The 27915-nt window shown below is 40.2% G+C and overlaps 1 protein-coding gene across 1 annotated transcript; it reads left to right on the forward strand.

Moving 5' to 3' along the window:
• Positions 1-649: 649 nt before the first annotated feature.
• Positions 650-26728, forward strand: gpr4 (G protein-coupled receptor 4). Its single transcript, XM_033976992.2, has 4 exons — positions 650-790; positions 23525-24197; positions 25344-25608; positions 25852-26728. Exons 2-4 carry the CDS (start codon positions 24069-24071, stop codon positions 26562-26564), a joined length of 1107 nt encoding a protein of 368 aa, XP_033832883.1. The 5' UTR covers positions 650-790; positions 23525-24068; the 3' UTR covers positions 26565-26728.
• Positions 26729-27915: the final 1187 nt, after the last annotated feature.

Raw genomic sequence — 27915 nt, forward strand, 5'->3', positions numbered from 1 at the left:
AATACACAACTTTGTCCGATTGGCATGACACTTGGTGAGATCATGCGCGGTGGGCGAGGGCCATCATCGCTGCTTGCGGCTTTAATTTATATTGTGATTTTAATGTATTTTATTTTCTGTAAAGCACTTTGAATTAACTTGTGTATGAATTGTGCTATACAAATAAACTTGCCTTGGCTATTACTATATTATTGCGAGGCTATGTCGTTTGCTCAATTTACTCAAGCATCACTCTTGCTTGAGTAATTTTCCAAAATCTTGTTTAGCCTGTAGAGGAAAATTTCTTAAACAACCACTTTCTACTGCTGTTAATGTATATACTGAGAATATTTTGAAATAACAGTAACCTTACCAGAGCACAATTTTGGACTCCTCTCTCGCCGCCTCTCCTTATTTTTTTCGCCTTTGCTTTGACTATTGCACCTGTTCATTTACCATCGACGCCAAAGCCACTGTAGAAACTATAAAACATACTTTTTAAATGTACGTTTTTGTCTTGTAGCTACTTTTCAGCCTTCTGCGCGGTAATACGACACGTGAATCCAGTCGCGGGTTACGTAGCCGCGGTGTAAGCGCTGTGACTGCGGGCGGTGTCGTGTATCCCTCCGCCCTCCTCCTCCTCCTCCGCGGGGCTGGCTCGTTTGGCTCTGTGCTCCGGGGCTGCTGTCCTGCTCACTCGACTCCTGGACGTGGTGGTGCCCGCATGGCCCGGTGTTCTCTCGCGGACGGAAGATGCTGTTCGGGTGTCCGGGGATTAAGAGGCGCTTCGGTGGGGTCCAGGGACGCGTGGGTGAGTCTGACCTCCGCATACAGTCACCTTTTGGTCAGGAGTGTTGAGATTTGGTCTTATTTTAAACGGGGCGAGGCTATTGGTAGACTACTTTCTTTGAACTCCAATGAGCCGACTTATAAGTGACAAAACTGGTTCTTGGGTATTGACATTGTTAGTGCGCAAACCTCGTGATCATTGTTTTAGTTTAGACCTGGTTTCTGGCTGTTTATTTATGTGAAAAACTTTGCAGTTCGTATTTAGTTGTATAGTCCTGTTTTAATTTTCAGCAAGTTCAGCGAGTTTAGTTTTTTCAGCCCTATTTGACCAGCTTAGTCCTGGTTTTAGACCTGGTTCAGATGTTTTTTATGAGACTTGGACCGGTTCACTCCTGGTAAATGTATGTCCTCATTGAGTCCTGGTTGAGTCCTGGTTGAGTCCTGGTTGAGTCCTGATGCAGTCTTGCTTCAGTCCGCGTCCCGGTTTAGTCCTGGATCAGTTTCAGTTCTGGTTCAGTCCTGGTTCAGTCTTGATTCAATCCTGGTTTAGTCTTGGTTTAGTCCTGATTTTGTTCTGGTTTAGTCTGAGTTCAGATTCAGTCCTGGTTCAGTCTCCGTCCTAGTTCAGACTTGGTTCAATTTTGGTTCTATCTTTCAGCTCAGGTTTAGTCCCGTTTCAGGCCCGGCTTAGTCCAGGTCCAGACCGGTTTGATAAGTCTAGGTCTAGTCCAGGCTGCGCGGCGCCTCGAAGCCCGCTATGTGACCTTGTGCCGCCCGGTGAGTGATTTTGGCGGTGCAGTCGGAGCTGCAGCGGTCAGGGACAGCGGTGGACTGCGCCTCGTTAATAAATGATGACCCCAGAGAGCCCCTGTCACCGGACACCGCCGCGCCCTTCGCTCGCACCGGACAGTCCACTCCGGCTCCACCCTCTGCCCCGTGAGCTATTTGGCCGTGGCTCTGGCCGGGCTATGACCGTGTCCTCCGTAGTGTGTATATCACGGAAACAAATTTTGAAGTGTGATATATTGCTCAATTATCCATGATCCATTATCCATCGTGCGGTATTGCTAAAGATGAGCTGAATTAAATAGATAAGAAAGTGCAACTCTTAAAGGGCCTGTATTACGCTATTTTATGATCTATGTTATTGTAATTTTGTTTCTTCATCACAGCTTGGAGTTGTGTTTCGTTTCATTGAAAAATATTTAACACACACACAAACACACACAAATCCTGCATATTTAGGCTGAGTTCTTCTCGGAAACTCAAAGCACTCTTGTGATGTCATGTGGTAATACAACAAGTGCTCCACTGTGTTTAAACTCACTGTCACTAGAATCATTTAAATGATTTCAGCTCTGGCCAATCTCTACTGAATAAAAAGGTCAAATGTAGCTGTTAACGTGCAAATTACGGGTTCATGACATCACAAGGTGGAACAGAGAATTTTGAGATTTGGAGATGCAGACAGACTAATAATGCAGGGTTACTCAAACATGTGTGCATGAAACAAAACACAACTAGAGGTATGTTTTTGAGGAGGACACTGCATTAGAACATGGCTTAAAGCTCAAAAGAATCGATTTTGCATATATAGGACATTTAAGTAGTCTGTTCGAAGCTATAATGAGTCATAGAAGTTCATAATTCAACCTTCTATGGCTCAAATCATATTGTAGTACATTAAAAATTACCAAGATTTTCCCAATAGGACAAAGAAAAAGTGACTACGATAAATATTGGCCCCTCAAGATAATTGTTTCATCAGTCATGTCAGTTATCAGGTCATCTCAGGCGGTTACACTCAGGCACATAATTGGAGAGAGACAGGATGGATCTACAGACAGGGAGACAGATTAGGCCTTTGCAAGGAAACCTGTGCAAAGTAAACAAACAGCTCCTCCACTTCAAATTAGGCTTCCTAAAACACTAAAGCTGGCTGTTCCTTCCTGCTGCTGTCAGACTGCGCTAACCCTGTGCATGTGTCATCACCTGTATTAAGCATCAGAGGTGTAGAGTAGCTAAAAATTGTGCTAAAGTAACGTTGCTTCAGTACAAAGTAGTGGCCCAAGTAAGTAAAAACGTATTTGTCAAACTACCAGTCAAGTGAAAGTATGTGAGTGCATATGGTTACGAATATCCCAGTTATAATGTTTTTTTTTGAGCATCCTGGTTTTGTGTTTGTCTATCTAAATACAGTATCCTGATTTCAGTATGTTGGATAAGTCAGTATCCTGGTTATCAGAAATCAGGATACTCTCAATGGGATACTTTGGTAGTATCCAGGATGCTGTGACATGTAGACGCAGTATCCTGATTTCTCACACTGGTGCTGTACTGAACATGTACGAACTGAAGTAACAAGTACAATAGGAGTCGCAACTTTCCAAAAGAATCCAAACCTTAACCAGGACTTTTAAAAATGATAGCAGTCTATTTCAATACAACCACCTTTTAACGCCTTTATTTTAAAGTGTATATTGTTCCTTTGTTATTAGAAACAGGCTTAAAAATCTTAAGTTAGCAAGGTTACAAAATGTTTACCTGCTTGCCATATTTGTGCCTGTGGTTGCCATAGTGACCGCTCTAAATAGCCAGGATGCTCTGATTGTGCACTTATACAGGGATATGAGTATCCTGGTTCCTCTGTAAACATGTAAATTTCATGTCCAGAATACTGTCATAACCAGGATAAGGCTCATAACCACGTAAATGTACTCACTTTAAGACTAACTGTTGGAGCGCAACATCTGATTTATAATTTGAAGTGAATGTAATTTGAAGGAGAAAACATGCATAATGCACAAAATCTGGTAATTTCAACAGATAGACTCAAAAATGAGACAAATTAAATCATATCTGAAGAAGCATTGCAAGAAACACAAATGTGCAAATCATTTCATATTTTTGACATAAAGCTTTTGTCACTTGTAGACTTACAGTGGGAAGAGTAACCACTCAAATAAGAGCACTGTTACTTCAATAAAAATATTACTCAAGTTGGAGTAAAAGCATGATGTTAAAATGTACTTGAGTACTCTAAAAAGCAAATGTAACTGAGCAAATTTAACTATACTACCCACCTCTGGTAATCATGTGCAGTATTGTAACATAATGTGAATCTTTACTGATGCAATTCACAAAAGTCAATTGCCTGCTATTTATTTCTTCAAAGGGCCCATATTACGCCATTTTCTGTTCTATCTTCTAGTGTTGTTTCCTGAGCAAATCATATCTGGAGTTGTGTTTTGTTTTATTCACACACAAACGCTGCATATTTAGACTGAGTTCTTCTCTCAAATTGAAAACACTCTGTTCCACCTTGTAATGTCATGTGGTAATACAGGAAGTCCTCCACTGTTTTTTTAAACTCTATACACCTCCACTAGAATCATTTGAATGATTTCACCCCTGCAATTGCCAATCTCTACTGAACTAAACATAAAAGGTAGCTGTTCATTTGAAAACTATGACTACATAACATCACAAGGTGGAACAGAGCATCTTGAGCTTTGTAGATGTAGACAGATTAATAAACCAGGGTTACTCAAACATAACGATATATTGATTTTGAAAATATCACCGTCACCGTAAATGTCATCACAACAAAGACCCGTGAAGTTGTCAGCAGCTTCGATGTATAGCTGCCAACAACAACAAGCCATGGATTTTCTTTCATTTGTACCAAAATTACTGTGACGCTGACGAATCCAATGCGTATCACTCACTTAAGACATACAAGTTGGTGAACGAAGTAAGTACAGAGCAGTGGGCGTGTACCATCCATTATCTACTGCTTATCCTGGGCCGAGTCTTGGGGCAGCAGTGTAAGTAGGGACTCCCAGACTTCCCTCATGTCAGATAGTTCCGCCAACTCCTCCAATAGGACCCCAAGGCGTTCCCAGGCCAGCCATGAGACAAGGTCCCTCCAGCATGTCTTGGTCTTCCCTGGGCCTCCTTCTGGTGGGACATCCCTGGAACACCTCCATAGGGAAATATCCTGGAGGCATCCGGAACAGATGCCTGAGCCACCTCAGCTGGCTCCTCTTGATGTGGAGCACTGGCTTTACTCGGAGCTCCTCCTGTGTGACTGAGCTCCTCACCCTATCTCTAAGGGAGCACCCAGCCACCCTACAGAGGACACACATTTGTTCCTCTGTAGGGTGGCTGTATGGTCCTGAGCTTTGTTACCCAAAGCTCAGGACCATAGGTGAGGGAAGGAACGCAGATTGACCGGTAAATCTGTCATGATTTTGTAATTTCAGCGCAACTTGGCAAAAACCGCATAGACATTACATTATGCTGACTGTCCCTCCGATTGGAATGAGCCGACTACCGTTGTGCACAGTCAATTAGCAAACCGCAAAGGCTGCAGTTTTTGAAGTACCATAATTTCCTCCACAAACAACAAAATCTCCTGTCTTATTCTGCATCAAAACTGCTAACCCTGTAGTTTAAATTTGTATAAACATGTTCTAAAATGTGATACTTGTATTAGTTTGACAGTTCATATTTCAGTCTTTTTGTCAATTCTACTGGATGTGTTTAAAACGTGAACTTTGAACCAAATCTTTTTATTAAAACACAAATCACAAATCTAAATGCAATCGTAATGTCTGTCTGGAAAATCGCAAATCATTCAGCCTTAGTCATTCTTGATACAGCTTCAGTAGTTACAGCGATATTAACGATAAACCGAGTCAACAAATCTGCAGTCCGACAGTTAAACAGCAAATTCCACCACAAAATTCTGACCTGTTCTCTGTCTCTGTGACAACAATAGGCTCTTCAGTATAGTCTCATCACATGCACGTCTAGTCTGACATTCTTGTGTCCTCAGTCTGTCCTCACCTTGAGTTCAGATGGGTCTAATTGAAAGGTGAATCAGAGAATCAGGGAATCTAGTTAACTAGTAAAGCTGTATTTGTTTTTGATACGGATGGACCATGTGTGTTCCTGATTGGCTAATCCATGTCAGTCACACCCATCTGAACTCAGGAAGGCTGGTGCTAGGCCTGCCACAATAATGACTATATCGACTTATCGTTAAATATATGAACACTGGAACTATATTTTTTTGGGGTCAATATTTATCGTGTGGACTTTTTTTTTTTTTGCACTACTGGGACACTTTTTGTTATTTTTTGTGTACATGATACAATTTAAGCTGTAAAAAGTTGAATTAAATAACTTATATGACTCATTACAGATGCAAAGTACTAAAATGTTTCATTCTGCTGTTCAGTAGTATAAATTAGTTTAATTATCGTTTACCGTCTATATTTACTTCAGTAATATATCGAACTTCAAAATACATTATCATGACAGGCCTAGACGATGCCTAGACAACATGTCTTTGTAAAGCAGAAAAAAGCACATCGTTTCGACTGACTAGGCTGAGTCTGTACCATCAAACACCAACCAAAATCCAGATACATAACAGTAACATAAGACTAGGCCATATGAAAATAAAATCTTGTTATGATCCATCTTCATTTTTGATTAGAATCTCTTTTTTTTTTTTCAAACACATTTTTGTTTTTGTTTTGTGAACATAAATAATAAAGACTTTTAATAATTGCCCTTTAAAATAAAAATAGAAACTTTTGTCACTCCAAGTCTTGCATTTGCTCCAAACCATATGCATTTTCTGACTGAAGATTGGCTGTAGACCTCTGCATTAAAAACACCCAAACTGATAATTACCATAAGAGATGACTGTGATTGGTCTAGAGTCCAGACCTCACATGATTGACCCAGAGTCCAAAGCTCACATGTGATTGGTCCAGTGTGCTGTGCTCACAGGTGATTGGTCCAGTGTGCAGAGCTCACAATGTGAATGGTCCAGTGTGCAAAGCTCACATGTGATTGGCCCAGAGTCCAAAGCTCACATGTGATTGATCCAGTGTGCTGCGCTCACATGCGATTGGCCCTCAGACTCTTCGACCTCAGGCCTCAGGTGCACATAAACATGCTCCTGTTGAGGCAACACTTCACCTGTCGCACAATAAGCACACACAACCCTTCACCTGTTCCACAATGAGCACAAATAGAGCTGTGTTGAGGGCCGCCAAGTCAGGGTCTAGAGTCCTGGTCCTGAGTCCTGGTCTTGAATCCTGGTACTAAGTCCTGATCCTGAGTCTTGATCCTAAGCCATTGTCCTAGGTCTGGGACTGGACTCTGACTGAGGGTTAAAGTATAGCCCAGTAAGGGTTTTTGCCTCTGTCTTCACTCTCACCTCATTCCAGGTCCTATAGACACGACCTGTAACAGAGGGACAGAGACATGTCCAGGAGAATTATGGAACAGGACACAGGGCAGACAGTCTCATACAGGACAGAGGACAGTCTTACAGGAGGACAGAGGACAGTGAGGCTCTGGTGACACATGTTGTTGTCCTCGGGGTAATGACTGTGTGGGGCAGTAATCACAGGCTGCACAGGTGAGCTCAGCGTCTCTGGCCCAGGGACCAGCTGTAATCAGAGCATGTCCTCTGGAGTGTCCCGTGTCCTCACCACATGTCCTCTGTCCACACCACACTTCCTCTGCCTCACCAAATGTCCTGTGTCCTCTGGAGTGTCCTCTGTCCTGACTTAATATCCTATGTACTCTGGAGTGTCCTCTGTCCTCACTACATGTCCTCTGTCCTCACTACATGTCCTCTGTCCTCACCACATGTCCTCTGTCCTCACCAAACATCCTATGTCCTCTGGTGTGTCCTCTGTCCTCAGCACGTGTTTTAGAGCATCATCTGGGACAGGTGTTTGCTATTGAGAGCACTGTTCCTCGAGACATAGAGGACAGACTGAGTTAGAGGGCTCAGGAGACATGAGGACAGCAAAAGGACAGAGGACACAGAGAACAAGACAACCTGGGGGCCTGGGACAGTGTCTTTTAATAGACCGCCTAATGGTTTAGTGCTATGAGAGTCCCCTGGGACAGGACGGGTGTAGGTGTGTCCTCCAGTCAAATGAAGGCTAACAGTTATAGGGCCGAATTTGGAGCCGAGTTCCATATTTGGATTTCCGATCACAAGTATCATAGCAACAAAAGAGCCAATCCAGAGTGAGGCGTTTGAAAGTAACACCCCTTCCTATCTGCACCAATGGTTTAGCAGGGAGCGGGTGTTTAGCAATGCTCTCAATCAAACCTTTTGCTAACGCTAGCAGGAGCAACTTCAGAGAAAGAAGGCCCTTGATTTGTATCCTTTTAATGTTCATATCCGTTTATTGACAAAATAGCAAAAATAAAACTACCGGGATCATGTAGAGCAGGTTAATATGAACATTTTAAACCAAAATAACAAGTCTGACAGCAGCAGTTACAGAGAGAGGAGGGACTTTCTATTTTTCTAGTAGAAAGTGAATTACAGTTGATGGAGGCGGAAGCATGCCCATGCTCCTATTTGGAATGCAGAGGCTAGTGTATTAGCTATGTCCATTCATATACACACAGTCTATAGCTCACATTCACAAAAAAGCCTAAATTAACATGTTAAGTGAGCACCCACACTGAAGAACCTAGCACACCCATAGCTCCTCCAACCCAAAAAAATCTGGCTCCTTCCCTGCCAGGCACACCCTGCTTAACTTCTGGGATCTGATGGATTTTTGCAGCTGTGAGGATGCCTGCCTGCTGCTTTCTATGGGGACAATGTAAGGACAGTTTAAGGACAGGGTAAGGACAGTGTGGGGATATAGGGGACCAGCATTAATATGTAGTTTTGTTAGATGAAGTGATCGTATGATTCAAATTATCACCAAAAATATATATATTTTACGGAATAATAATGAAAAAATAAAACAATAAATTTTTTTTTTTTTTTTTTTTTTATTATTATTTGTCTTGGGCAAATGGACATCTTTTCTCTTTGCATAGCCTAGGCAGCCACAATCGATATCAATCAACACAATGATACAAGAGACAAGGAAAAATAAACAAAAACAGACAAGCAAAACACACACAAAAAAAGAAAAAAAAAGAGTATCTCCGATTGCCCAAAAAGGAGTGGGAAGAAGAAAACTTATTTAATCCCACCCCCTCTGTTATTATTTCTTAAATTTAGCATACTTTACTTCCTTTTCATGATTGTATTACATGATTACATTGGGGACTATGAGTTAGTCTCATGCAACTTAAGTGTTACATCAAATTGGATAAGGTGCCAACAATGGTAAGGAAAGTTATTAATACCAACAATGGTAACGGACAGTAAATACCAACAATGGTAATGAACAGCAATACAGCAGTAGTAATGGACAATAAATACGACAATAGTAATGGACAGCAAAATACAACAATGGTAATGGACAACAAATACCAACAATGGTAATGGACAACAAATACCAACAATGGTAAAGAAATGGTAGATACAAAGCCAGCATTGCAAGTTTACTGAAATTATATTAGGACTCTTCCTCTAGATACTGTGACCAGATCATATTTTTATATCGATGCTTGAACGTACTGATACTATGGCATTGCTTGATGTGTATATCCAGACTGTTCCAAAGTTTAACACCACATACCGATACACAGAAACTTTTTCGAGTAGTTCTAACTTCAGGCAATTTGAATTTCTCATATTCTCTAAAATTGTATGTTCTCTCTTTGGCTGTAAACACATTTATGTAATGTACATTTATGGAAGCTTTAAATAGTATAGTTAATGTAACATATTTTACAAGATCAGGAATTTTTAGGAGCTTTGAATATATGAATAAAGCATGTGTGTGCTCTAAGTATCCGACTTTATGGATGATTCGCAAAGCACGTTTCTGTAATACAACTAGTGGATTAAGTGTAGATTGGTAAGTATTCCCCCACACTTCAACACAATAAGTGAGGTATGGGAGTACTAAGGAACAGTATAAAGTGCGTAGGGCATATTGATCAAGGTAGTTTTTTGCTTTATTTATTATTGCGAGACTTTTTGAGATTTTGCTTTTTATTTGTCTAATATGGGCTTTCCATGATAATTTATTGTCTATTATAACACCCAAAAACTTGATCTCATTTACACTTTCAATTTGAACATCATCAATCAGAATTGGTAGCTCTGTATTAATTTTAGAATTTCCAAAAAGCTTTTGTCTTCTTTAAATTAAGGGATAATTTGTTACAATCCATCCACTTTTTTATTTGATCAATTTCCTTGTTTACAGTACAAACAAGTTCATTGTAATTTGGACTACTATAAAATATGTTAGTGTCATCTGCAAATAAAATAAGTTTTAATGACGGGGATACATTAAAGATATCATTTATGTATATATTAAACAGTTTCGGCCCCAAAACGGAGCCCTGGGGAACTCCACAAGCAATACCAAGCATATCAGAAGTGTGCACTCCCATTTGTACAAATTGTTCTCTCTTTGTGAGATACGTTTGTAACCAGTTGCCGGCTAGTCCTCTGATCCCATATTGTTCAAGCTTTTTAAGTAAAATGTCATGATTGATGGTATTGAAAGCTTTTTTCAGGTCTATAAAGATACCAATAGCATATTGTTTTTGGTCCAATGCATTTGTGATTTCCTCTGTTGCATCAATGATTGCCATTGAAGTTGTTCTTTTTGCTCTAAACCCGTATTGTCTCTCGTTGCTAATTTGATGCTTATCTAAAAATGTTTCAAGACATGAATTAAAGAGTTTTTCAAGAATTTTTGAAAACTGGTAGTAAAGAGATTGGTCTGTAATTCGTAAAGCAGTGTTTGTTGTCACTTTTAAATATTGGAATTACTTTTGCGGTTTTCATTTTTTGGGGGAATTGACCTGACTGAAATGATAAGTTGCAGATATGCGTCAGAGGTTTTGCTATGTTGTCTATTACCTTTTTTATTAATGCCATATCAATATCATGACAATCTCTGGATGTCTTACCTTTACACTTGAGAACAATGCTTGTCACCTCCTGAACATTTGTTGCAGATAAAAACATAGAATGGGGATTTTGATCAATACTTATCCTACACTGACAAGCTTTATTATCATAAATTTTTGCAGCCAGCTGTGAACCCACGTTAATAAAAAAAATGATTAAAGCTATTGGTTACATCACTCATTTTGTGAATTTCACCATTTGTATTGTTAAAGTAATCCGGATATACAGACTTTCTAGTTTCTTGTTTAATTTCTTGTTTAATTAGACTATTCAATGTCTTCCACATTCCTTTCATATTACTTCTATTTTCATATAACTGTTTTCTATAATATAATAAGACATTGACAGTTTCGATTGAAAACTGTCAACGTCAGGAACACATAAACATAAACAAAGTGGAGTGGAAACTAGTTCTACACAAAGCCACAGAGCCCCAAACCAGACCAGAACTCACCATCCAACAACACATCTGTACATGTCCCATCAGGTATGAACATATTATTTATAGTAAAATAAAAATATAAATATAAATAATATAAATAATATAATATAAAAAATATAAATGTTTTGGTTGACTAAAACTGCTATAGATCTAGTTGACTGTATTAGCATGACATTTCTGTTGACTAAAACATGACAAACAAAAAAATAATGATTTTTCTAAATCAGTCAGTGTTGAAACTATATAGTGCCTGAAGCAGAGGATGTACACTGGCAGCTCATACAGGATGTCTAGATGTCCACAGTAAAAATAACTAAACAGGTTTGTTTAACGTCTGCGTAATGATGCATAACTGCCCAAGAAATATGCATATGCATGTGTATTTGAAATAGGATATGTGCCCTGTGTTCACGTTAGCATTAAAAATGGTTTTGAAACTTTTTACTGAAAATTATGGGCACACAACATGCTGCTCCCTGTGTGGATATTGTGTCCATTTCCATTCACTTTTATTACTGGCTTAAACACATCCATAATATGCACTTGTGTATGTGTATTAAAATATGCTTGCAGTGTGTCCTAGCCCTAAGGACAAATTTAGGACAGTGTGGGGACAGTTGAGCATATGAGGACAGTGCGTTGGTCTTGTGTCCTCAGCCATCTGTGTATTTGAGTGGTCCTGGAGTGGACAGAGTGAGGATAGAGCGGGAACAGTGTACAGACTGTCCCAGTGTGGGGACAGTTATGGACAGAGCCGGCTGTAGTTAAGTGGGCTTGGAGTGGACAGTGAGGGGACAGTTTACGGACAGACTGTCCCAGTGTGGAGACAGTCTAAGAACAGTGCCGGCTGTATTTGAGTAGGTGTAGAGTGGACAGTGTGAGGACAGTCTAAAAACAGTGCCGGCTGTATTTGAGTGGGCCTGGAGTGGACTGGGACATGGGGCAGGGGTCGACACGTCCTCTCCTCTGTTTACACTGGGACCTCTTGACACTTACAGGAGGAAGCTGGCCTTTTCCCACCACACTTCTGGGACAGTGGGCCCCCGGGGACATTCTGAGGGGCCAATGATAAAGTCGATGTTTTTTATTGCAGTCTGACCCCTCGCAGATGGCAGGAGGAAACATGGCTGCTTTAATCAGACTGTCTGGAGGGAGAGCCAGAGAACAGCCCCAGAGATAGACCACCTTGTAATCAATGGATAAAGCTTGAATGAAGAAAAATACATCTCCTTTTTAAGTCAATGTTGTGACTTAAAAAGCTCATGAGCATGATATCTCCCCTTCAAAGAAAACACATTATGGCAAATGGGCATTTTCAATCTTTTAACCATGTTATAACAATATTCCCTCATGTCTGTGTAAACCCTCAGTTGTCCAGGTCTGATGTATCCATTCAGTTATGAATTGAAGAAGCGGCTTGGATAAGCAGTGAAATGTCTTCACTCCTACAATGATTTGTCCAGTTGACAGATTTAAATTTCGTCTTTTGCTGTTATTCCCCCATTAAAACATACCTGGAGTTGTATTTTATTCACACTGGTTTCAGTAATTCTCTGTAGAAAGTCCTTTACCTCTGAGCTTCAACAAATGCTCCCTGTGACTGTGACGTCACAGATAGAAGCCCTCACATGCTCCTCAGTATCTATATTAATTGTTTTCTCTGTGGCAATTTCCCCTGCTGCCAGTAGACGGTGCTCTGCACTAAATCAGAGTATACTGAGCACTGTGGCTGCTAAATGATGTTAAATTAGGCATTATTTTAAGGTCTAAATAATGATATTCCAAAGCAAAGGTAATCAACACCATGTTTAAAGTAGACATAAAGAATTTCTGATAAAGAAAGTCCATATAAAACATTTAAAACAGTTGGAGGTTTGAGTATAAAAGTTTGTTGCCAGATTATTGAATAGCAATTGTGGCACCAAAGTATCCAGTTTTGCTTGATCTTAAAATGTATTCCATTTTTGTGAGGCAAGTCCATCACCTGTAATAAAACAAAGGGCAGAGTGAAATAGTGGATCCAACAGTTTCAAAGCAGAGGCCAATGTCTGCAAGTACACCACATCCCTATAATCCAGTACGGAAAAAAAAAGGTTGCTTCCACTATTACAATATACAATACAATATTATATATATTTTTTATAATAAAATGATCATTTTAATTTTAAACTGTTACATCATTTCAAGTCGGGATGGGACGATATACAATAATATTGTTAATTGCGATAAAAAAAAATGTCCACAATTAATCGTGACATTTTTTAATAATCGCGATAATCACACATGATTAATCCCGGCACCAGACTACCTCATGTTTCCAGTTTCAATACAATCTTTAGATGTTACTTCTGGTGTTTTTCCACAAGGGGGCCCCTCTGTCATAGCAATGAAACTTCTTCGCATCTATTCTGAATTCATGGCTCATGGGCAGTGGATCTGCATCGCTGACATATCCTCCACTCAAGAAGGTGAAGTCTGATGTGTGGAATTATTATTGCTTTGAAAAACAAGACATACAAAGCGATGAGCACCAATCTGCAGATATTGCAGAAAAAAAGTTGCAGCTCCGAACACCAGCAACTTACATGCGCATTTGCGAGACAACCATCCTGCATTGTTTGACAAACTTGAGCCGAAAATATCCATCGTAAGTAACATACCATGTGTCATAAATTATCGAATGTATAGTATACATTTTACACAGCTGATTGCACAGCTTGGTAGCTGCGGCGCATGGTTTTACAAGAACCATGAATTAATCTGAATACCTGGTGTCCACATATGAGGACATTAATAGCTGTCGTGATAATATCATTAATAGCAATTATTTTGGTCATAATAATCGTGAGTCTAAATGTTAATATCGTCAAGATATTTATAACTTTTTCAACTGAAGTACCATTTAGTGTGTACAGATTTGTAGCTTGCATGTTACTTAAATGTTTTTAAGAAAAAAAATACTTATTTAATTTTATTTGCATTCAATGATCATTTAAGATTTATGAGGGAATTTTGGATTTCATTAAAATCTGCAGTTTTAAAAGCACCTGATCAGCAAAGGGAGCATTTGCATACAAAACAGCATCATCTGCATATACAGTGTTCCCTCATTTGTTGTGGGGGTTACGTTCCAAAAATAACCCGCAATAGGGAAAGTAGAAATCTTTTTTTTTTAACAATTATTATATATGTTTTAAGGCTGTAAAGCCCCTCCCCACACACTTCAGACACTTTTCTCAGACAGGCATTAACATTTTCTCACATTTCTCTCTTGTTTAAACACTCTCAAAGTTCAAACCTTCGTAGATTTAAAGTAAATAAGCACAGTATTATAGAACAAAACGAAATTCTATAAAAATTTTAAAATGACAGCTTTTAGAAATACTGCTACAAATAATACAAATTTAATTTTAATGATCACCCTACAAGATTGGACACATAAGAAATGATTAATAGTGACTCACGCATATGTCACAGTCTTCGTCCTGGCACTGCTTCGCTGTAGTGTCTCGTAATGTTCTTTTTCCTGCAGTCTCTGATCCACAAAGCCAAAGCAGACTCTATCCTTACAATGGTCTTGTTGCGGGCAGTAACAACCCTTTTTGCATCCTTGTTAAAAGTTATTGTTGCTGTCGACCTTATTTTTCTCCTTCTTTATGTCGAGTTTACATGCAAAGTCTATGCTGTACATGCGTCTTGGCCGCCCTGCGTTTCTGCGGCTCATTTTCAAGCATCAGAGCAGCGTAAATCTGGCGTTGACGCGATGCATCTTGAGCGTTTGCGCCCTGTTTGCGCGTCCAAAAGTTGAAAAAGCTTAACTTTCTGCCGTTTAACGCACAGCGTCAACCAGTCAGAGGCTGCGATCCAGAGACAAAGTGACGTCATTATCCAGAAAAAGTAGAAAGCCATGAGCCACAAACTAGCAGTGATTTAGTTATGCTGAGCGCACCAGCTTAAAGGCTAGTCACCTCCATTGAATCGTTTTATGTAATCAATACACTAAAGTCACTCTCTCAACCTGGTCTGCGGCATTCACAAAGACACAGGGAAACAAAACATCCAAAGGCACTCGCAGACCGCAACGGACGCTGTGGATGCGTGTCAAGAAGACGTGCGTCCAGAGCATCCATGACGCATGTCCTCAAATGCAAAGGCGTCCAACTAGAGGTGTCCAACTAGAGGTGTCCAACGCGTCCTTGATGCCCCGATGTGAGCGCACCATAAGTCAATCAGGACACAGAACACAATGCACGTTCATACACTGTAAAAAAGCATGCAAAATTGCACCAAAAAAATCTGCGAAACTGCAAAAGGTGAAACGCGATATAGCGAGGGACCACTGTAAATGCATGTGGCTTTCACTTAAATTGCAACCAATGGAATTAATAAATATAGTAAAAAATAGCAGGCCCAAAATTTAGCCTTGGGGCGTTCTTTTGCTTAAAGTTAATCAGCTATTACTGCCTGGGTTCTGTTTGAAAGATAATTTTGGAATCAGTTACTTGTAGCATTGCCAAATCCAGTATGCTTCAAGAGGACACTTTAAGACATAGGTGTCAAACTCTGGCCCAGTGTAATTATATTTGGCACGCAAGGCAATTTCAAATTAATATTAGAGCTGGCCCGCCGGTATTATACAGTGCCAGCGCTGTAACACCGCATTCACCACTTATACTACAAATCCCATAATGCTCTGCTGTTGTTTTGGCACGTCAATTAGGACAGAGGCAGACCAACCTCCAAATGGAGCTGATTGAACTCCAGTGTGATGAAACGCTGAAGTCAAAGTTTGATGCTGTTGGGGCCACACAGTTTCCACAGTTCATCCCTGGCACGATGCCTCAGCTCCGCACCGAAGTTGCTCAATTGCTCTCCATGTTTGGTAGCACTTACCTATGTGAGCAACTTTTCTCCTCAATGAAGATGAGGAAAACGTCTCACAGGAGACGTCTAACTGACGAACACCTTTGTTTGATAATGAAGGATTCTTCAGCTCAAACCCTGAGCCCCGACATTGATGAATTGGCATCCAAGAAAAGATGCCAGGTATCTGGCTTGGGCGCATCAGAGTAGATCAGTGTGTCGCAAAATGAGCAGTAAATACATTTTCTATGCATTTTTTCTTGCTACTCCAAGGCCTGAATGGTTGATTTATTCATAGTTGTTATGTTATTTTATTTTCAATTTATTAGCCTGTGTAAGAAGCTAATTTTCACATTTACCTCAGAAGGCTGCAAACAGAAAGGAGGCATTCAATTTGTATTTAAATCTTATTTAATATGCCATTGATATGTTTTATTATTATTATTATTACTACTATTATTATTATTAGTATTATTAGCAACTTGATTTTTCATGCCTGCACTTTAAAGTTATATAAGCCTTGCTTGTTCAATATTCATTGTTAAATCAGAACTTGTTTGGTTCCATATTAAAAGGTTCATTTGTTGAACCTTGGCCCGCGGCTTTGTTCAATTTAAAATTTTGGCCCACTGTGTATTTGAGTTTGACACCCCTGCTTTAAGAGGACTCCATGATCCACTGAATCAAAAGCTTTAGTTAAATTAATAAACAGTACTCTACAATCTTGTTTATCATCAAGGACTGTGAAAATGTTATTTAAGACTTTTGTGTTTGCAGTGACTGTATTTTGCCCTTTTCTGAACCTCATTGATAGCACTTCAAAATGTAAATGTAAATTGTATCTTGATTTGCCACAAACTTTTCTAAAACTTTTGCAAGACAAGGTCATTTAGATTTTGCCCAGAAATGATTTACATTTTTAGCTGTCCCACCTTTATGTAAAGGCAAAATATGTGTCGTTTTCCATAATTCTGGTATTACTGCTAATTGAATTGATAAATAAGAAATATGTATTAGAGGTTGATTTAAATATGGGGCAGCTGGTAATAGAAGTTTTGGATCAAAGTTATCAGCTTCCCTGGACTTCTTTGGGTCTATGGAGCGGAGTGTATTTAAGACCTCTATGTAAGTGAAAGGTCTTAAAGAGAAAATGTTATCTGGCCGAGGTTCAGATTCAACATAATCAAGATCAGAAGGATCACCATTATTATCCAAAACATCACATACATCATATTTTCCTCTTTAGAATTTACAATAGCTAAATCCAATAAATACCAGTTGGTAATACATAAATACTAGGTTCTGAGAGGGATCTTACTGTCCTCTAGAACTTTGCTAATAACTTTGCACTCTTGATAAAGATTTTTTTTTTTTTTTATGAAACATGCCCAACCTAATTCTGATTGGGCATGTTTTGTTGTGTGTTCAGTTTTCCAGGCAGCATTTCTTTCTCTAATTAAACTTGCAATTTCTGTTTTTAACCAAGGACTGTAACCATTTTTTCATTGATGTTGGTCTGCAATTTTATAAAATATATTCATAAAAAAGATTAAGGCCATATCAGGTTCAGGATATGCTGATATTAGCCCAATATCACTGTAATACAGGCCAGAGATGAACACACAGATGTGTGTTTTAAACTTTTGTATTTCAAATATGCCCAATTAGACAAGGTTCACTAAAATCAAGTGGGAAAACACCATATGCCTTATAATTATGGAGTTTGTTTGTTAAGATTGCATTATTGAGTGTACCTTTATTTACATTTCGATTAAATTAGTTGTGTGAGATTCAGGCTATTGCGTAGGTCTTTCAAAGTTTCATACTCTTTCTCCAGCCAGTTAATATTTAGATTGCACATTATTACGACCATGTAATTTAGAAAGCATCATAAATAGATCATTAAGAGCATTTTAGCTGCTGAAGGTGCACAATAAATACCAGCAATAGTCATTTTTATGAGGATCATTTACATAGCTGACGGACAGTCTGTTAGCTATTCAAAACAGATATTCAAAACATTTAGGCTTTGAGCCGGAGGACAGAAGGTCCACAGACAGGTGATCTTAATATAAATGACACCACCTCCTTTAAATTGCCTGTCACAATTAAAAACTTAATTTTTGGTATTGATTTCCTTTCCACTACTTTATTTGATAGGCAGGTTTCAGAAATCTAAATATGTCTGGGACTGTTTGATCTGGCCAGACATTAATGTAATGTAATTTAGATGTGATAATACACACATTCATATGATTCAACTGTGTTATAGTTTTCTGCCATGGGCATACACCCAATGCTCTATACTTACTTTGCTCTCCAATTTTATTTTCTTGATTGGTGATACGCGTTTTGGTTTTGGTACAAAAAAAATCCACTACTCACTAGTGTAATGTGCAGCTATTCATCGGAGGGGTTGACAACTTCATGGCTCTTTGTTGTGATGACGCTTACGGTGACATTTACAGGACCACAGTTTTCTAACATGGAAGTCAGCGGACTTGTTTCTTTTATTTGTTTCTTTTTTAGTTGTTTTAGATGAATATTGCTATTTAAAATGTTAAAATTATATCATAATTATCCATGTGTGCTGTAGATTCATTTCAATTCAATTCATTTATTTTTGTAACGCCCAAAATCACAACAACAGTTGTCTCGAAGGGCGTTCATGTTTTGGTTGATGGGGGAAACCGGAGTACCCGGAGGAAACCCATCCAGACACGGGGAGAAACATGAAAAACTCCACACAGAAAGGCCTGGTGACCCGGGGATCGAACCAAACCTTCTTGCTGTGAGACATGAGTGTTGCCACTCAGCCACCGTGCCGCCAACACACAAAAAACAATAGATTATAACAACATAGCAGATAGAAGCACACTATGTGTTCTTTAATAGCTAATAACAATACAAGTAATGCATAATATTTGTATTTGTATAATAGTTAAATGCCACTGAATTTCTGACTTAATTTTTTTTTTTACTCTGAAAAAAACACAATTTAGAACACATTTTTTATGTGCTGAATATTTAAAAAGTGAACATTTTATTTTTGTTGATTTCATCAACTAAAATTCTTAGGGATACAAATTTTATTTATAGTTTTTAACCCTTCTAAGCAATTTAAACTATCAGATGATCAGATCTTCACCTGGGATCCAGAATACACACTTCTCCAATACATTACAAAGATGTGAGTCTGGTCACCGGTGAATCTCCCTGAGTTTAGATGAGTGTGATTGACAGGTGGATTAGCCAATCAGAAACACACATCGTCTGTCCATATCAAATATGGATATTTGATATGGACAAATATATATATTCATAACAAATATAGCCATATTTATTATGAATATATCATAACAAATATGGCTGCTTATGAGGAAAAAAAGAAAGGAAAATTATCACAGGGAGCTGAAAAACATGGGGAATTTCTGTAGAATCACTAAACTATATATCTGATCTATCTATAGATGACATATGAGTTTCTTTGTTTCACATGTGTCACTGAAATACACAAATTTGATTGGACAGTACTGTCTGTATCGGACTCGAGGTGCACCAGAGAGACATCATTCTGGACTTGCCAGGTAATCAGAGCCTCTAGGGCCAAAAACTGATGCCAACATAGATTAGAATCATAATTAATTTTGTTTTGTAAATTGGACACATAAAGCGACTCCTTTTCCAGACCCCCTCACACACACCACGTGCCAAAGTCTCCACAAAATATGACATTCTCAACAGATCTCAGCGCCAACTAATAAAACCCAAATGAATATGTCTTGAATGAGAGTTACTAAACTGATTGTTAATTCAATGGCATGTTGATAGGAGAATTACATGAGACATTTATTTCTGATACTCAGAGCACTTTAAAAGCCTTGAAACTCCACTAAATTAGAATTGGGTAGCATGCAGTTACATTTACTTAAGTAACTTTCAAAAAATAAATGAGTACTTTTCAGTGTGAACATTTGTGTTTCTAACTGAGTTATATATTTTTAAGAAATATTCCTCTTACTTGAATACAATTTTTGGCTACTCTACCCACTTGTGACCTATTTTTTTTTTTTTTCCAACATTTGAGCATTGTGTAGTACAACATAAATATAATGCCTGAAATGATAGGTCTTATAAGCAGAAAAGCTCAGTTAGTAGAATGTATGGCCACTGATCCAAAGGTTGGCAGTTTGAATCTTGCTCCCACTGATGATTACTGTCGTTGTGTCCATGGGCAAAACACTTAACCTGCCTCGACCCAGTGTCTGCATACACTGGTGTCTGAATGTCTGTGTGAATGGGTGAGTGGTTCCTTAATGTTCCTTTGGTGTGTTTCTGTGTGTGTGTCTGTGAGGATCTGTGAGGTAGCCCCCCGACTAGGACTGTGCAAGTAATCACATTTTAATGGAGTGTCAGTGATGGAGAGGTCACAGCCAATCCTCTATCAGTAAAAAACTGTGACTTTAGAGGAAGAAAGAAATGTTTGTGTTAAATGGCTGTGATAAAAAAGCATGTATTTGTGTTCAGAAAATGTACTGAAATATTGTTTTGACAAAATAAAATTCCGTCATTTGTATTATAAATGTAGTGAATCTGACAACCTGTGCACTGTCTGTTTGCTCAGGCGGTTTAGTTGAAGCAAGTCCCTCCATTCTAATGTCCTAACAGAAGCTCATTTGTTTACCCATTGCCCTGGTGATGCCCGTAGCCTATTCGTGAGTTTCAGGCAATGGTTCCTTCCTGATTTGGAAGTATTTTGTGAGATCCTTTTCCTATTAAAAGATATATTATTTTTGATCTGAATTATAGAGGTGGGGACTTGCAAGTCATGACTTGGACTCGGGACAGACTGGAATCACTAAGGACTTAAATGCCTGTGACTCGGACTTGAGCCCTGACTTGAGACGACTTGATGCTTCTCAGAAAAAAAGTTTTGAGAAAACACAGTTGATACTTTCAGTGCTTAATATTACAGGAGCAAACTGGAACATGATCCTCTACCCTTCTCTGTTTGTTACCAGGAATGTAACAATCAGTGTGATATTGTATCATCAGATGTCTTACAATAATATTGGGGGATGTCTCATTAAATTGGATTTTATATTTAAATGCATTGTTTTGTTGAAACAAGAAAAACAGTACTACATGACAAATAACTTTAAATCACTTTTAAATCTGAATTCTTTGGATTGTGATAGTAATAATTCACACTAAGGTCTTGTCAAAGCCTTTAAAAAAGAAAAAGTAGCACATCTATAATTCTGTTAGCACCTCCAAAATATCACAATAAATATTGTACTGTGAGACATGGATCTTGTTACATCTCATTTGCTACCATGACTTTTAAAAGTAGTGTTATTTAGTTTAAAAGTATATAAATTGCAAAGGTACGAGCCGTATTCAATGCTTGAAATTGAACTTGAAATTGACTTGAAATGACTTGAAGCTCAAAGCAGAGGACTTAGACTCAGATTTGCCTGTCTGAGGTCAAAGAGTTGAGACTTGCAAAACAATGACTTGGTCCCACCTCTGCATAATTCTGTTATCACTATAACAATGAAGGGCCATTAATAATTCCTGTAAACCAGGAAGGAATCCTTGAAACCCATGAATAGTGATATGGAACGGTGACTATCTGTTGCCAGATACCTGTGCTTACAGTCTTAACGCACATTAGAATTCTCACTGACCATGGCATAAACATCGTGTAACTCTCACTCAGTCCATGTCTGTGTTTTCTGGGAAGCTTGTTCTTTTCGGGGTACCACGCCCAGCCCATGTTGTGAGAAAAATAAGCAGGCAGCTTCTTAAAGGCTGAGGAGAGGATTGTGGTGAGGGGAGCAGAGGAGACGTGAGAACAGACAATAAACAAACACTAGAGCAAAGACTGATGAGCAGAAGCAAAGATCACTGAGAGCACCATCCGTCATGCGCTGGGAACGCAGATGTGCGCCTGACCTCCAGCAGGACACTGAACGCACCCTGAGAGGCCTTCACTGAAAAGTTACTGTACTGGGGTAGTGACGCACCAATCCAGTTTTGAATTTCCGGTACAAATTTCAATAGTATAGCTTTAAGTATCTTATACCCGATATTAACCGATACCAGTCCTGAGACTGAAAACAGCATTTACACCCTTCAAACAAAAAACGAGACAATACTGATCTAAATGTGTTATGTAGCTATTATTTATCTCTCAAAATAACTACAAAACAACTTTGTACTAATAAAAGTTCAAACATTACGAGACTTTCTTGGCCAAATTTTTCAGTATTGGTGCCGATATCTAAAACCAGTATCGGATCAGTGAATCCATAGACTAGTGCACTTGATATAACATACCATGATCATTATTTGTTCATTGAACCACAGTATTTATCTAAAACTGCTTACTAATAGAAACAGGTCTACTGATTTCCTGTATCAAGAAGCAGATACTAAAATCTCTGTACCTGATTTTTACTGTCTTAAAAGCATGAAAAACAGAACTAGTTCATTTTAAATGGTTTGCAGATGTCCAATGTTACACATGCATGTGTTACATTACAAAGGAGCCACCCAGTACTTATACCCAGTGAAAGGTACTATCTATAGAAGGCTGGTCCTACAAGAACTAATTTTACATACTGTCCATACAAGGTCATAGATTGATATACCGTTAGCTGTTTACAGGAAGGTAGAATACGTCACTAAAAAGGTGCTTGCAGTCACTGAAAAGATGTATTACAAGGCCTCTTGTCAACCTAAAGATGAAGAGCCATATCCAGTAACCGAAGCAGGTTCCAGTGTAGACATCTTAAAATAAGCATGTGTCGCATTCTTACTGAGAAACAAGTTCACCTCAATGTTTGTAATACACAGTATTCAACACAAGGTTTAAGAGTAAAGTAGTAAAACAATAAAACAAAATCATGCTTTCACAGGAACTAAGTATAAAGCAGTGGGGGTGTACCGGGGGCAGTCAAAACGGGGTGGACCAGAGCAATGACGTCTTGAACGCAGGTGAATAAAGATTACTCAGACATGCACGAATCACTCCAAACACAGTTTAAACAGGGTAAGTGAGAAGAGTAAACAACTATTGCATGGTTAAAAGCTATGAAAATTTTATTTTTCAGAATAGGTCTGCTTTAATAATGAATGAACACTATTTTATATAACATATTCCCTGTAAGTCTGTGAATGAGGTTTTACAGTGGGATATAACCCCCCCCCCCCTCATTAGGCCTGGGACTCACACCACAAACACATTCTTTCTTCCTGGAAGTCTGCTCAGGCTGTGCCCAGCTGTGCCCTGGCTCCACACCAGCAAAGCACCTTCAGCAGCCCCCTCTATAGGAGACTCTACGGGCCTTCTCATGTCAACTATGAGGAGCGAAAGGAGAGGAGGAACAGAGGATGAGAACATGCTTTTTATTAGGGGAGAGGTCTAAGGTAGAACTTGGTCAAACAGGACCAAGATGGCATTCCTCCTTTATTTTGAGGTTTAACCAAATAAGACCTATGCTATTTTTTCAACACTTGTAGTTGTTTCATGACTTGTGTCAAACCATCTTATGTCTTCTGTCCAGGATACTGACGGTTGACCTGCTCTGATGAGGACCTTCTCATCTGCTCTGGGGACCTTCTAACCTACTCTAAGAACCTTCTGACCTTCTCCAGGGCACACTGCGGACCGTCTAACCTGCTCTGAGGAACAATGAGGACCTTCTAACCTGCTCTGAGGCACATTGTGGACCTTCTGACCTTTTTTAGGGACCTTCTTGACCTGCTATGAAGACTTTCTAACCTGCTCTAAGCACAATGAGGAGAACCTTCTGACCTGCTCTGAGGACCTTCTGACCTGCTCTGAGCCACATTGAGGATCTTCTGACCTGCTTTGAGGCAAGGTGACGACTTTATGACCTGCTCTGAAACATAGTGTAGATCTTTTCAGCTCTGAGGTATATGAGAACATTCTGACATGCTCTGAGCTCAGTGAGGACCCCGAGCACTGACACTGTCCAAACCAAGCCATGACATGTTCCGGAGCAGGAGAGGTGTCACCTGTGCTACTTTCAATGAGGGACCCCTGAGGATCTTTCAGGGGCATGCGGGCCCCTTCCACACAAAGCTATGTGCAACATCTCCTTCTGTGATGTGGACAGTAAAGTAGACCAGTACTTCCAGCCTACTCTGTACATCATAGTCATCGTGCTCGGGCTGCCCACCAACTGCATGGCTCTGTGGGCCGCATATATGCAGGTACGTCACCCCCAAGGCCCCCAAAACCTGGAAAAATACACAAAATCCCATTAAACAGTACAAATAGTTTTGACTGCATAGGCTCTGACAGACTGGGCTAGGTTTGGCCTGCATAGGCCCTGACAGACGACTTGGTCTTCCTGCATAGGCCCTGAACAGATTGGGCTAAGTTTGGCCTGTTTAGGTCCTGACAGACTGGACTAGGTTTAGCCTGCATGAACCCTGACAGAGTAGGCTAGGTTTGGCCTGCATATCCCCCGATAGACGACTTGGTTGTTCTCCATAGGCCCTGACAGACTGGACTAGGTTTGGCCTGCAAAGGCTCTGTCAGAGAACGCAGACTCAGACGACCAACCAAGACAACAAAAAGCAGATATAAACATAAAATTATAATTTCTCACCATATGCTGACTTGATCTTGTTGGGTGATGTGACTTATATGTTGAGCTGATATGCTTCACAAAACTACGCTAGCATTGTTGCAACAGCTGTATCTCGTTTATCGATGCACTCACATATAAAGATCAAGAAGTATTATATTTCCAGATGCAAAATGCATCTAACATGAGCCAAACCCAATACATTGCATAAAGAGAGGTTAAAATGCACAGAGGCCATAAACTAGAAGTAGCAGTTAGTGTTTACTCTAGATTTATCCACATCTCACAGCACAACAAAATTACAACGAAATTACTAATGATCGTTTTGCAAATTGCTGAAATCTGACTCGATAAATAAATAATACAATAATAAATATCTAACCTACTGTATGTGTATCTTCTGTAGCTGCGCTGGTCAGTGCTAGGGTGTGGATTAGTGAGACTGTAGCCAACTCTGCTGCCCTGTTCCACGATGAGCTAATTTAGATTTTATTTATTAAGAAAACATAAGTTATGTTTGGGTGATGTCAGTATCTCGCATAGCAGAGCCCCGCCCCTGGACCTGGAGGTGTGCCCGGGGCATGGAAACGCATCTTGGCTGGAGGGACCCACACCAAATAGACCTGCTCCAAGGTGGCCCCAAGTGAACTGTGCCAATGGAAAAGAGGCTTAGGTCTGGCTTGCATGGCCCTGATAGACAGGACCAGGTCTGGCCTGTATAGGCCCTGCTTGTGGAATGTGACCACACTAGGTTGCTGTGTTGCAGGTGCGGCAGAGGAACGAGCTGGGGGTGTACCTGATTAACCTGTCTGTGGCTGACCTGCTGTACATCTCCACCCTCCCGCTGTGGATCGACTACTTCCTGCAGCGCGACGACTGGATTCACGGCCAGGAGAGCTGCAAGCTCTTTGGCTTCATCTTCTACACCAACATCTATGTGAGCATCGCCTTCCTCTGCTGCATCTCCCTGGACCGCTTCCTGGCTGTGGCCTATCCTCTGCGCTTCGCCAAGGTGCGCCGTGTCAAGACAGGTCAGTGCCTTTGACCTTGGTCTTAAACTGACCCAAAGTAAATGTTGGACTAACACATGCCTATAAATGGGGTTTCACTAGTTAGAGGTCACGTCGTGTTTACACTGTGTAATGCCTGCTTCAGTATAAAATCCCCTGTGACCTAACTACCTGCCCCTGTGCTGTACCTCATAAATAAATAAATTTATTCATTAATAAAAAAAATATATGATAATAAATACCTAACCTGTGTGTCTTCTGTAGCCATGCTGGTCAGTGCTGTGGTGTGGATCATTGAGATTGTGGCCAACTCTGCTCCGCTGTTTCACGATGAGCTGTTCCAAGACCGCTTCAACCACACCTTCTGCTTTGAGAAGTACCCCATGCAGGACTGGGTGGCGGGCATGAACCTGTACAGGACGTTTCTGGGATTTCTGGGCCCTTGGACAGCCATGTTGGTAGCATACCGTGGGATCTTAGCAGCGGTGCGCTGTAACGTATCCACAGAGCGTGAGGAGAAGGCTAAGATCCAACGTCTGGCTCTGAGCCTGATCCTTATTGTGCTGCTGTGTTTTGGGCCATACCATGCGCTGCTGCTGGTGCGCTCCATTATGTTCTTGAGGAGGCCCTGTGACTGCAGCTCAGAGGAGAGCCTGTTCGCTGCTTATCATGTGTCTCTGGCCCTGACCAGTCTAAACTGTGTAGCGGACCCCATCCTGTACTGCTTTGTGAACGAAGGGGCACGCAATGATGTGGGCCGAGCTCTAATGGCCCTGCTGTCTGCAGCCTGCCACAGAGGCTCGGTCTCCTCGCCTTCCCATGCTGACGTCATCACAGGCTCTGTTACCATGGAAACACCATTGTCCACCAAGAAATATGCCTGTGTGTTCACTGATACTGATAAGAACAATAGCTATAAGACAGAGCTGGTGGCTTTAAAGCAGGAGTGTCTGCAGATGACTATCCTCAGGAAGTGAGTAGTAAGCCTGGCTCTCACTGCTCTGTAAGCACAAAGTCTAGTTCTACTGAGCCTGAGCTCTACACACAGGGTCCAAACAGTGCTACTATCAGTGAAACCATTTTGTATTTCATTTGAAAAGTTAACATGTTGATCCAAATAAAGTCTTCCCTTACAATTGCCACACTTTTTTCATTTTTTAGACCTTGCACATTGTCTTCTTGACCAGGATCCTGCCTCCGACCTGGAGAAATGTTTCCCCAGAAAAATCCCAGTTACACTGTAAGTGGGAAAGTACCATTATGAGCATATGTGTTGTGCCTCCAGAGTGGATGCTGGCTGCAATGCCCGGGCTGCAGGACCCAGAGGAGGGACACTTTTGTCCTGAGGGGTGCTACTCTGACACAGAACGTACTGTATCAGAAAGTCCTCCTGTTAAACTTTACTTCTAGAGTTGTTATGAAAAAACAAACAGAAACAAAACAAGTACTTTCACTAGAAAATCTATACATTTTATTATTTCACTTCATCCTTAGATTTATATAATAAAGTTTACTTTCTTTTGTACTGGACAAAAATAGATATATTTTTGTTAAAGATCAAGGGAAGCGTTCCTGAAAGTCTCGAGATCGGTCAACATTTACAAAGATTTAGAAGATTATCATTATTTTCATCTTTCAATTTAAGTCTTCCCAGAGGGTAAATACAGGGAATTCATTTGTGGTGAATGAGTGGACAGAGGTTGTAGCGGCTGGAGCTGGTAGGGGGCCTAAAGAAACAAACTGTTTCTAATGATATCTGAGTTCCTCATGACAGTTTATTATTATGGCATACGATAACATCATATCTCAACAAGCATTTTTATTTTCAGCCTGGGACCTGCTCCTCCACAGCACATGTTCACACACAACCATCACAGATTCTGGATCTGTCTGCTCATAAGACCACTACAGGTCCAGTGTTGGAGCTCCACAAAGACAACCACAAACAGGTCCACAGACTGCTCCACAGATGGGATCACAGAGGGGAACACAGACAGCTTCAGAAGGGGACCACAGACAGCTCCACAGCAGGGACAACAAATAGCTCCACAGAGGGACCACAGACAGCTCCAAAGAGTGACCACAGACAGCTCCAAAGAGCTCCACAGAGGGACCACAGGTAGCTCCACAGTGGGTCCACAGACAGCTCTACAGGGAGACCACAGACAGCTCCACATAGAGGACCATAAAAAGGTCTACTGGCAGGTCCACAGAAAGCTCCAGAGAGGGGACCACAAATGGCTCCACAGACAGTTTCACAGGGAGGACCACAGACAGTTCGACAGGCAGGTCCACAGAGGGACCACAGACAGCTCCACAAAGAAGACC

The sequence above is a fragment of the Periophthalmus magnuspinnatus genome, chromosome 13, assembly GCF_009829125.3.
Source record: "Periophthalmus magnuspinnatus isolate fPerMag1 chromosome 13, fPerMag1.2.pri, whole genome shotgun sequence".
Classification (NCBI taxonomy): domain Eukaryota; kingdom Metazoa; phylum Chordata; class Actinopteri; order Gobiiformes; family Gobiidae; genus Periophthalmus; species Periophthalmus magnuspinnatus.